Here is a 13,262-nt window from a genome sequence, read left to right as displayed (position 1 = left end):
ATTTCTTACCACTCTTATATCTAGACTTAGACTTACACTTCGATTTTCCTCTACCCTTCTTACTTTGAAAATGGTTCTCCCTCGTCTCATTCCTCCATCTAGCAAACAAACTCTCTTCTCTCGAGCTACCCCTCGAGTCTTTCTTAAGCTCTAGCTCCCTAGTCCTTAAAGCATCAGTTTCAATAACTTGGGTCAAAGTATCCCTAGCATACGTGATAGCATTCCTAACATCTTTATAAGATTCAGGCGTAGCATTTAAAAGTATAACCGCTAGAAATTCATCATCAAATTTCTTGTCGTTGTGGACCAAACACTTGACGAATCTATTAAAGTCACTCAAATTTGATTCAAGATCCTTCTCCGGGTCCAGTTTAAAACTAAATAGTTTTTGAAGCAAATGTATTTTGTTTGGAAGAGATTTTTCCAAAAAAAGCTTGTCAAGTGCTTCCCAAAACTCTTTGGCAGTCTTATGTCGTTCAACTTGTCCTAACACATCATCAGATAAATGCAATATAATCAAACTATGTGCAATTTCATTCATCTCAATAATTTCATCCGGCTTAGCTTTTAATGCGTCGGGATATTTTTCCGGGTCATCAAGAGCTTTAGAAACTTTTTGTTGAATTAAAATAACTTTCATTTTTTGCTTCCAAATGGAATAATCTCCCTTCCCATTGAATTGTGCCAATTCAACTCGAGATGCCATACTAGCAAAATAATGTTTTCGAAAAAAAAAGTTTTACTTAGCTAATTTACCCACACACAAATGCAAGCTCAAACCAATTTATGTATAAATTACTTTCTAAGATGACATAAATGATAATATCATAACAAGTAACACAACCAATATCACAAGAGTCAAGTAACAATATGACAGCAAATAACACAATAATTCAATTGTAAATTCGAGAGGGTGTTAGAATGTGCAAACCGAGCGAACCAATCTATTGGTTCGTATTTTAAGGAGAGATGCGAGTCTTTATCGATCTGAAGCCTCCACTAACTGATCTAAGTCATCCAACATCTGCTGAAACACCAGGAAACACCACCGAACCGCCAACGAAAAAGTTTCTCCGTTTCCACTTTTCTGCACGAGACTGTATCTGCTTCCATAGTGCACCAAACTGAAATCCAACACCACCAGAAGGTCAGAGATTCATCAAGGAACAATCTGTATTTTTTGACCTCCGGCTGAATCTCCCACACGCGCCCTCACGCGCTGAGAGTGTCTTCTGCGTGACTTCACTCGTCGCCTCCACCGCCGGCGCGTGTACGACACGCGCTGCACCGGTATATACTGCTTGACGTCTGAATTCTGGTGGTGGTCTTCGTTTGTCCACCAGATGTGTAGTTTTTCCAGAAAATGGGTTCGAAGTTTCTGCTCAACTTGTTTTCGAACAAAATCGAACCCCTTCGACTTCCAATCTGATTTTCAGGTTGTTTTAACACTTTTTACCACTAGCCTATGCTTTGATACCATTTGTAGAGTTTAAAGTGTAGTATACAAAAGATTATTACAACTACAATGCGGAATAATAAACTCTCAAAGTGTAAAACCGAACCAAAAAATGACCCAAAGCTTCTTCAACACCACCAATGAAGTGTTCTTAATATTGAGCTCAGATTCGTACCACACCGGATCATGCACCGTCGTTCACGGGAATGGCAGTGGATATATCGAGAAAGGATCCGTTGGAAGCCACCAAGAATTTCGCCGGAGTTATGGAAAGCTCCCACTTGGTTAGCTCTCTATGCTCTCTCTCAAATGTTATGCCAAGTCTAAGTAGAGAGAATGAAGAGGTCTTGAAATTATAGAACCAATTCATTTGAATTCAAAATTCAAATATTGTACTATGGTCTAGAGAGTGACAATCTAGTATAAGTAATTGACTACAAGATTAAATCCAACCATTGAATTTAATCTATGGTCCATTTTACTCCATAACTAGCACAATCCAAGTCACATTCTCTAGACCAATCAACTTGCACCAATACTATGATGTGATCCACCTTACAATATATGAACTGTTTTCCTCTATAATGAAAATATTTTAAGCGATCTCAAGAATAATGCCCCACCCCCAACAAAATAAAACCAATTATGAATCTACCTGTCTCTAGTTTATAGGTGGCAAACATTGAAAATTCTCGTTTACCATAATTCTTGGACGGGTTCTTCTCTTTTTTTAGAATAATCATCCTTTTTTGTTGTCATTTGCTTCCGGCTTAAGATTTTGAGTCTGATATTTGGAAGTTAACCAACTAACAACTCCCATTCTTTATTTTCTTCGTTTTCTTATTTGTTCTTTAACCCCTTCTTCTTGTTTTTTTCTTATTCATTTTTATTCCTCAATCTTTAACATATTTGTTCCAATCATTTGCCCAGAAGCTTTCTAAATTCTTCAGCAAGTTAAAAGATTTCCTCAAGGATCAAGATTCCTGATCATCACTTCGTAAAGATTGTGATCATCAGCTTAAGCATTCGACAGGTTAACAATCAGTATTGAATCTGCAAACCAATCGTTTAGTCTTGTTCTTGCTTTTTGATCCAAGAAAATCAGTTTTTTAAGGATCATAGCATCTGTCCTATGTTAATTTGGTGAAAATCATGCATACTTCATCTTCCAGCCCCACGGCCCCCACTCCATCTCCACTGGATGTGTCCCTGGGAGTACCCTCAAGAGAGAAAAAACTCTTTCGATCCTTTTGTTTCCTGTTTGTTTTGATTGACAGGTTTGTTTAGCCTTTCATAGCCTAATTTCGTGGTGTAGTATCATATCGTCGTATTATAGTTCTAAAAGATGAGGATATCGAAAAAGATTTCATCGCAGTGTGGAATTCGATTTTGGCTTCTAAGCCTCGCGGGATTTCTAATGTTTTTAGTAATATGGAGACAACTGTCTGAAACTGATGATAGATTTCCTAGTACAAGTTTTCAACAGCCTGTAAGAATTCCTAGAAAAGGCCCTGATGATCCTCCAATTCTAGCTTATTGGATATTTTGCTTAAAAGGAGACAGCAAAAGAATCTTGAGGCTATTAAAAGCTGTTTATCATCCAAGAAATCAGTACCTTTTGCACCTTGATGCTTCTTCGTCCGACCAAGAAATTATGGAATTAGCCCTTTCTGTGCACTCGGAATAGGTTTTTCGCGCATTTGGGAATGTTAATGTTGTAGGAAAAAGTAACCTGGTCGACCTGATGGGGGCGTCGGCCCTTGCTGCGATGCTTCATGCCGGTGCTTTGCTTCTTAAACTTAGCACAACTTGGGACTGGTTTATTACATTAAGCACTGCAGATTATCCACTTTTTACTCAAGATGGTAAAGTGAATGCTATGCCTTTTCAGCTTATAATTAAACTTTTTAGCTTATTTTTCTTTCATAGCAAGGTCCAATGCTATTCAATCTTACAAGCCGAACATGATATATTTGTTGTCATTCGAAAATCTCCTCTATTCTGTGCAGATATCCTCTATGCTTTGAATATCCTCTATGCTTTGAAGTTCTTGCCTAGAGATCTCAATTTTGTGCATTACACAAATAGCACTGCCTGGAAAAAGTAAGAAAAAAGCCACTTCTATTACAATTTTCTTTTCCTTGTTGGATGTCTGTTGATTATATCATATGAGAGTTTAAGGTGTCTGATTAGCCAATTTAAGGAAGAATATGTTTAGGACAACAACATGCAGGGTTGACTAAAAATCTGAGGTGGTTCCAAGAATTCTTTTAATGTGGGCCTTTTTTATTGTTTCCTTATCAATCAAGACAGTATATTGGCACATAGGGGCGTCTAAACTATCCATATTTGGTACCACAACATAATAGGGGCGTCTAAACTATCTATACTTGGTACCATAACATAACCTGCAAGATGGCAGGCTTGTTTGAATTTTTCCAATTTTGAAATCTGTATACTCATTCAAGTATTAGTTGGATCGAATTACTCGTTTGAACTCATGGACTTAGATATTATATTAAAACTTGATGATCCATCTTAATAAATCAACCTTATTAAAAAGTAGCACTAGACCTTGTATGTGCATTTATTTCATTGTCGTTCATGGGATTTACCCTTGACATAAATTTAGGCAAAAGAAAAAAAAGTATAGCTCGAAGGCGCAATTTGTCCTGGACCTAGATAGGTTTAGGCATGCTGGCCATTCGGCTCTGACCACCTCAAAACCGGTCCCTCCCACGTAGGCTGGATTTACATTTTCACGGGCACCTTAAATTATCTAATATTCCTCTAATCTCTTTCGTTTACCATAATTTTATGTTGGGAAATGCATGTATTTGTGCAGAAGACATAATGTTGGCAAGATTGTTATAGACAGCAATCTCTATCTTAAAGAGAAGAGTGACATTCTCTATGCTGTAGAGACTAGAGAAATACCGGAGGCATTTCAATTATTTGGAGGTCACTTATAAGTTACTTATTATGTGGAACATAATATTTAAAGTTGATTTTTTTTATTGACAAAGCTTACTTTCTACTTATTTTGGTTTTTGTTTTGAATTAGGTTCCCCATGGATGATATTAAGCAGGGCCTTGGTAGAACATTGTGTGAATGGATGGGACAATCTTCCTAGAAAACTATTAATGTACTTAACAAATTCACTTTACCCACTTGAATCTTATTTCCACACAATCCTCTGCAACACACCGGAATTTCGAAACACAACTATTAACACTGATTTAAGGTACATGATTAAGGACATTGCTATTGAAGCCGAACATGGTGCAATAAACATGTCAAGTTATGATGAGTTGTCTAGGCAAGCAATTTTTGCTAGGCCATTGAGAGAAAATGATCCAATGATGTTAGAAATTGACAACTACGTTCTAAAGCGTCCTCAAAAAGGAGTAGTGCCAGGAAAATGGTGCAAGCGCAGAAGAATGAACGATAGCACAAGAGTTCAAAAGGCCTATGGAGTTTTGTGCCCGACCTGGGGAGACATCGATGTTATTAGCAAAAGAATTCAAGGTATTAAGCTTCGAAAGTTTTTATCTCAACTTGCTACAAACCCAAAATTATGTACAGAACTAAAAATGAAATGAAATGTTATGGGGCTATTCTCTTCGTGTTTCAGTTTTGTAGTTTTGAGTTTTGAATTCATTTTGAGTTTTGTATTTTGAGTGTCTGTTTTGAAATTTCTGAAAATGCGTTCTTTTTGCCATTTTGGAACCATTTCCCGTGTTTTCAATTTTTTCTAGTTTTGTACTGAAAACGTTCAAAACGACTTTTGTGTTTTATTCACAATTTTTTTTCGTTTTCGAAAACGAAAAAAAGAACGCGTTTTCACTGTTTTGAAAAATCGAAAACAGCCCGAAAACGGTAAAGAGAACACATCCTAATTTTCTACTTACAAACTACTTACAAATCGTTAGTTAAGAGTCTGATTTCCCTTGTAGGATCCCATATTGAAACAAGAAGAGCTAAATAATATATAATTTTATTTTCCACTATCTTTTTTTAATAAGAAAATATTTTTTTTAAAATAATTTTTTTTTTGAGTTAAAATTAGAAATATGCAAGTTATTTTATTTTGAAAATAACTCTTACACTTCAATCAAAATAAGTTATTTTTACTTTTAAGTAAAAACATGTAATCATCTTTTAATGTGTTCAAAAACAGAAATTTGTAACATTTATGTAATGTGACTCTACCATAGTGTGAAATAAAACAATGCATCTAAATTTAGTGCTAATCATATTTCAAACAAAAAAAGTTTAATTGCCAACCAAACAAAGAAAAACAAACTATAACAAGCCAATCGAAGGCCTTGGTCAAGCTTAAAAGCAACTAAATTGAGTAAATTCCTTTCGTCCGTTAACAAAATTTACTTTTCTCAAAAATATAATTCTTAAAGTAAGTTGAAACTAGCCAAACATGCATTAAGAATCGAAAGGGCTGGCCAATCAGTTGGAAGTCAAGCCGAACACTCAGCCCAGCCTTCCTCCAACTGATGGTCGCGCCGATGTTGTCTTCTAGCCTTCAGCAAGCGGTGGAGCTTCGACTGGGCGACCAGTATGAGCTTAGCAGGCACGCCCGACATCTCTGCAAGCCTCTTCAGCGCCAATCTGTCACCACATAACCCCAAGCCGAGCCACATCGAAGCCGCTAGGCAGACACGGAAAGGCAAAGTCGTCCATTGATCCAAACACGCCCTCAATGCATCACAGGCCATGCGCACGGCGTCGTTGCTGCGAAGTCCAAGTTTTCTAGACCACTTTACTAAAACGCCCTCCGTTTTCCAGTCCACCTTTGACAGAGATTCTGATCTAATGGAATTCAGTTCTCTTTGATTCTTCATACATTTCCCCGGCATGAACTCACATGAATTGTCGGTGAACGACGTTGTAGAGTCAAACCCGTAAGTTTCCCTGCGATCGGAATATGCTTCCTTACGAGTCGTGGTGCTTGAAACGCAAATCGAAGTACTTGAAGATAACAGAGAATCGGAATTCAAGTCGATTCCGGTGGACGGAGAGCAGCAGGACGAGCACATAATCGATAACGTCTTTAAACCGACGCCTGAGATGAAATTCCCGGTGAAGCCTTTGCATTGGGAGCAAACGGTCTGGCGAAGGTGGCGAGCTACAAGAAAGTTGGCCTCATGAACATTGGAATCGCAGCTCCGGCAAAGAAATGCAGAATCAGAAGCGCAATAAATTGCAGCTTCTGCACTGCACAACTCACAACCCCTAATTATCATCGTTAATTAAAATATAAATCTTTTTTCGTATCTTGTAGTAGTAAAGGAAATAAAACTCCAACTTATTGTTTATCTGCTAAACGAAACAAAAGTCGAAAGATCTTGGACTGAGAGAGAAACTGAGGGGAAAAATCAAGGTAATGTGAGTTTACTGTGTGGAGAATTTTCAATTTTATGTTTGTGGTCTTGAAAGAAAAGTGGAAGAACTACCGCTCATATAGTCGCAGGGTGGCTGGCAGCCATAATTTTGATTTCTTTATGGTACACACAATCTTTCTTTGTCATATATTCTTGAGGTCCATCCTTGTCCACAAAACCTAGTTTCCCTCGAACACTCCAGGGTCCCTTTCTTCTTTCTTTTGCACTCATGTCCTTCTCTTGTTTCGTATTTGTCTGATCTAGTCCTTCTTATAGACTTTTATTCACTTTCTTTGATTTTAGGTATAATATTTTAAGAATAAGCCAAACATTGAACAGAAAAAATGTACGATAATGAAAACTGAAGAGCTAAATTGGATTCGAATTAGTGTCGCATGGGAAGTAAAAAAAAAAAAAATCAGTTAAAAGAGAAAATATATTTTTTAAAGTGAAGATACTACCTTTGAAGTATGTTAAGTGGTTCTAATTTTATTGTTTTTAATATATAATTAGACTGAATTTTTAACAAGATTTGATCATTTCGATCAAAGTAATTAGTCCGAGTCCTATAACATTGTTAAAAGAAAAAAAGTTCTACCATATGATGAACCAAATAAAAATAATAAAATGATATAAGTTGAGAACGTTGAGATTATTTTTTGCATCTCTATCCACAAAATTTGGATAAATATACACGACCAATGTTGTTTGCTGAAATTTATCAAAACGGTCGTTAATTACACACGTGACGAGTAGATGCTCAACTTTTTCTAAGGAAAAAATGTCATGTAATCTCAATTTACAAAATAAAAAGAAAAAAAATGTAAATATCTCACCATCGTATCTTTCTCTCCTCAAGATGACATTTTTCGTGTCACACTACTCAATCTAATCCAAAGTGATCTCCACCACAATCCCTTCGTCTTTTCACCTCATTTGACATTCCTCTCCCGTAAAAGAGAGCGGCAACTAAATCAATGAAAATCATGAATCAATTAAAATAAAGATTTGGGATTCATTTGCACTTTTCCAAATTTTAGGGAACTCAATGCAATTTTACCCCAAAAAAAAATCTTGGATAGACAACGCAACAAATAATTCTCTACAGCGACCAACACCCAGTGGAATCCGACCATACGAGTCTGCTTTTTCAACTTCTTTGACTTTCCAACTTTACCCTTCTCATGTATCAGTTGACTGCTCGGACATTCGATTTTTATGTTAAGGCCATTTAAGTAAAATGGCATAAAGATGCGAGTTATGTTAAGGCCATTTAAGTAAAATGGCATAATGATGCGAGTGCTGTAAATTTTCAAACGAAGTTAACTGGACCAATATCACTGTAAAAATGACGTGTCGCAATCAGAACCGCTGAACGATCATTGATTTGCTTCATGAACAACCGCACAACACAAACTACTCGATGGCCACACGATGAAAAATAGTACTGATATGATGATGATGTACTTACTCAATCAGTGACATGGAGCCACGTGGCGGAAAGAGGGGCATTGATTGGTGACGGATTAACGGGACATGGTTAATGGAGACCACGAATCATATGCGGATGTTGAGCACGCACGTGTTATTACTATGGCCCCATTTGATATCTATTTTTTTCAAAATACATTTTTTTTTATCACTTCTTTTTAATTACATATTTTTTATTAAAATAGTATCATGACTACTGTATGAATGTACATGCATCTAGTTTTGGTGGGGCCTACTATTTTACTTTAACAATTGCAAGATAAATTGCAGTTCTGGTGCTCAATCTATTGCTCAAGTGGCCTTGCTAATTTAAAATTTGCACCATATGTCCTCGATCTAGCGGTCAAATAGGAAGTTGTTCAGGTTAATTACTTGAATCATCACTAAACTTTGCATAAAATTTACACTGGCTCACTAGACTTTAAAAATTGCTCATGTTAGTCATTGAAATCTGTAAATTCGTTATCTCATTTAAAAATCACTAAGCGAACAGTTAAAAAATTGTCGGATTTACTGAAGTTGCTACAAAATTGTGTACATAGCAATCTATATTAAGTGGTGGACCTCAAATTTTAAATTGCTGTTTATACAAGTTTCATATATATGAAACAATACCAAATTCAAGATTCAACCAAACCTGTAACCTGAAATAACTAAATTGTGCTGCAATAAGCATATCATAAAATTGAAAATAACCGAATTCGATTAATTACAAATTCAATTCTTGATTACATGTGACATCTAATGAATTTGCATTTCAATTCGTTGATTCTATAACCAACTCTTGATTACATATGACAACTACAGTCAAAATTTGATAACAGTATTCCGATAGTTCAACACATGAATCCAATAAAAAAAAAAAAAAAACAGAGGCCGGCCTACTTTCGAGTTCATACAATCCTACTTTGCAGTATGATTTTGCATTTCATTAAAACAAAAAACAAAAAAACCTATTTTGTAGTTCATACAAAAAGACAGTAGACATTCATCCTACTTCGCAGTTAAAAAACTGTGCTAATTGCTTTCAACTTGGTAGCTTCCAAACTAGCAGTATTGATTGTACTTGTTCCTATTGGTTTTTTGACATTATGATACCGTTTGTTATATCCCTTTCTCTCCACAATTCGAATATGTCATGTACACAGGACCCCCTCCCCGCCCCGCCCCCTCCCTTCCGTATTGAAGATTGTGCTGTGATTGAGATGCTTCTTGTTCTTCAAGTCCTTTTCTTCTTCAGCTTTCATCATGTTGGTGTTGTTTCACATGTATGAAACTTATATAAATAAATGATTTTTCACTTGGCGTTCAGGTCAGTAGCAATTTAATAATTGAGATCCACCACTTGGAATAGATTGCCACGTACACAATTCTATAAGCCATATCAGCAAAATTGTCAATTTTTTAACTCCATTGAGTGAGTGATGGATGAGATAACAAATTACAAAGTTCAACAATTAGCAGGATAATATTTTAAAGTTCAACGACCCGATGAGAAACTTTACTCAATGTTCAATGATAATTCAAGTAATTAACCTGAAGTTGTTTCTTGAACTTTAAAAAGAGTAAGTAGTGATGGCAATGGACCGAACTGAACCGACTTAGCCCTTTAACCTACGAGCTCGGCTCGGGCTCATGGCGAGTGGAAGACGAGCCGAGCTCGACTCGTTGCTCAGGGGCGAGTTCGGCTCGGCCCACGAGCTCATGAGCCACAAGCTCGCGGGGTCGAGCCGAGCCCATGAACTACTCATAAGTTCGTGATTATTTAAATTTTTTTATTTTTTTTGGTAAATTTGCACATTTTGAATATTTTTTTTAAAAAAAATTAATATTTTTTGACGAGCCCGGCTCGTGGGCTCGTCAAAATAGCACGGCCCATGGGCCGCTCGTGAGCTCAACTTGGGCACGAGCCGTGTTTTGACGAGCTGCTTGACCCGTTTGACATCTCTAAGAGTATATTAGTTTTCAATAAATCATTATAGATGCACAATTAGATTTTAACAACCAGAACCATCCAAATTTGGGTTAAATTTTTGTAATCATCATAAAAACACGCATCACATTAAACATCTAGACATCATGGATTGATGTTCAAACAGAAACCAGCTTCACGAAGATGGATGCATGAGCATCACCTGATGATTTAACAAAAATTCTATTGAGGAATGACATTGCAATTGTAATAAAAAGCCGATGATCGACTTTCTCTTTTTTAAAAGACTGGAGACTAATTTAACACTTAGAATAAGAAGTTCGATATCAATTGTGTAATGACTCTAAATAGTTAATGCTAGTGTATTCACAATCTAGGAGCACGAATGGCAGATGCTTAAATTATAATTTAGCTAGATAAATATATTTTTTATCCACACATTTCACATGACTCGGGATTTACGATCGATTTTCGACCATGTTAAATATCTAAAATGTCACTAATTTTTTCCAGATATTTTTCAATTATCATTGAACTTTAGAAAGTCTCCGAGTTACCACATTAATTTTTCAAATGTTTTTCAATTGCTATGGCAATTTAAACATTGAACTCACCACAATGCTATCATTGCCATTTTGTCACTCTCAATTTGAAAAGTTAATAGACTAGATAACATAGTCGATAGAGTGATGTATGTGATAACATATTGGTAAGTTCATTACGTTCGTTAACTTTAAAAATAATGAGTGGCAATGAGAAATATTTTAGTAAGTTTAGCGACAGCTCAAACAACTTTTAAAGTTCAATGACAATTGAAACACTCTTGAAAATTTTCAATTGCAATCGAAGAACTTTTAAAATTCAATGATAATTAAAACGTTTTAAGAAACACTTGCTAAATTTCAATAACAATTAAAATGTTTTACCCCTTATTATTCCCACATTCTATAGAATCCGCATCCAAACAAGCAGTGGAAACGATAAAATGTCTAAATTGGAAATTTTATTTTCTTTATTTTGTTTTTATGTTTTAAATTTTTTAAATTTAACTTATATTAAAGAGTAATATTAAAAAATAGGAAAAATGAGACAAGAAATGAGAATATTTTAATCTCATCCCCAACTAGCTATGAAATAGCGTTTTGAAAGAGGAAATCATTGAAAATGACCCAATAACCCATGTGTATTTCCAAAGTAACTTTTGACCAGTGTTTAGAGGAAAAAAAATGAAATTTAATTTTAAAGGTCAAAATTCCAAAATACCCTCAGACGGTCACTTTCCCATTTGCTTATAGTCGGCCAAAACCAAGGAAAAGTTAAGGTCGGTTTCTAGTTTGTAGACGTTTTCAGTTAATCTCCAGCGACGTTCTTCTTGTTAAGATAAGCTTCGAGTTGTTAATTAACTAGATTAATGTTTGATTTTCATATTGTGTGTGAATGTTGAATTTGTGGAGGTTTTTGGAATGTAATATTGGTTATGTAGGTGTAGAAGTATGAATATGGAACTAAATTGGAGAATAATAGGTGGATTTTGAGATTTGCAAGCTTTTCTCGTCGGAAATGGAGATTTTCCGATGAGAAAAGCCGGAAAATAACATTTTTTTAAAAAATTTGGGCTGATTAACAGTCGGCCCATTATTTGGGTTGATTGTTTAGTTAGCCCATTGACTGTTAAGCGGGCCGACTATTACGGTCGGTCCGCTGCCTTTATTTTTTTATTATTATTTTTCTTACATATATTTAAGAATTCCATTTTAAATAATTTTAATTATTAATTTTTAATAAATAATAATTTATTTATTTGTAAAATTTAAATGTGATATTTAATTTAAATTTAAATTTGAATATTTATTTTTATTTCCTCATTTTTTATCAATAATAATTTTTCATTCTCGAATTTAATTAATTTTTAAAATTGTAATATTTAATAATTTTTTTAATTTTAAATTTAAATTTCATATTTAGTTTTATTAATAGTTTTTTATAAATAATATTCTCTTCCTTAATCAAATTTCATTAATTCTTGTCATTGTAATTTTGAATAATTATTTAATTTTAAATTTCATTTTTATTTTTATTAATAGTTTTTTATAAATAATATTCTTTTTGTTAATTGAATTTCATTAATTATTGTCATTGTAATTTTGAATAATTATTTAATTTTTAAATTTCATATTTTTTTTTATTAATTGGGCCGACTGCAAGATTGTTAACAGTCGGCCTAAGACTTTTAACTTGGGCCGACTGTCAACAGTTTAATTTTTTTTTAAAAATATATATTTATTTTTTTAATTTTTTAAATATATTTTATAATTAATTTATTAATAATTATGTTATTTATTTATTTATTGTCTTTTATTTATATAATTTAATAATTGAATATTATCTGAAAGTAACAATTTATTTTTCATGTTATTTATTTAATTTTAATTTTTTTTTGTAAATATATTTTCCAAATGTAATATATAAAATTAATTTTCTTTCTAATTTTCATTTGATTAAATAATAATTATGTTATTTATTTATTTAATCTTTATATTCTTTAATTTTTTAAATTTATTTAAATAATATTTATATTCTTTAATTTTTTTGAGAATATATTTAATCTTTAATTTTTAACTTTTTTGTATTCTTTAAATATTAATAATTTTCGTTTGCTGAAAATCTCATTAATTTGTATTTTAATTTAATTAATTATTTTTTATATTTGTATTAAATTTATTTTATTATTAACATCAAGAATTCGATTTCTATTGATTTTTTGAGATTATGTATTATTTATTATCTCTTGTTCAATGTTCTAACATTTGAATTTTTGTACGATGGATTATCATTTAGCTGGGGAGTTGAGATGGATGGTGGGGAAAGCTACTTGGGACAGTAGCTTTGAGAGTTTTACTGCTGTGTTGGAGTTGCTCGATGATCATCACGGAGATATGCTACGACAGTCCTTCTTGTGGCCACTGTACCAGATGCAAGAGG

General features: G+C 33.9%; 1 protein-coding gene and 1 pseudogene across 1 annotated transcript; one reads left to right on the top strand and one right to left on the bottom strand.

Annotated features, from left to right (window-relative positions):
- The first annotated feature begins 2,167 nt into the window (after positions 1-2,167).
- LOC111387928 lies at positions 2,168-5,090 on the top strand (annotated as a pseudogene).
- An 842-nt stretch (positions 5,091-5,932) lies between these two features.
- On the bottom strand, positions 5,933-6,718 carry LOC111387929 (B-box zinc finger protein 32-like). Its single transcript, XM_023012558.1, has one exon. The coding sequence runs from the start codon at positions 6,716-6,718 to the stop codon at positions 5,933-5,935; it is 786 nt and encodes a 261-aa protein (XP_022868326.1).
- Positions 6,719-13,262: the final 6,544 nt, after the last annotated feature.

The sequence above is a fragment of the Olea europaea genome, unplaced genomic scaffold, assembly GCF_002742605.1.
Source record: "Olea europaea var. sylvestris unplaced genomic scaffold, O_europaea_v1 scaffold4384, whole genome shotgun sequence".
NCBI lineage: Eukaryota > Viridiplantae > Streptophyta > Magnoliopsida > Lamiales > Oleaceae > Olea > Olea europaea.
The sequence above is the reverse complement of the archived record's forward strand: the minus strand, read 5'-3'. Positions and strand labels throughout refer to the sequence as shown.

Coding starts and splice junctions, on each gene's coding strand:
- LOC111387929 (XM_023012558.1), bottom strand. CDS start 6,718: ATGATAATTAGGGGTTGTGAGTTGTGCAGTGCAGAAGCTGCAATTTAT.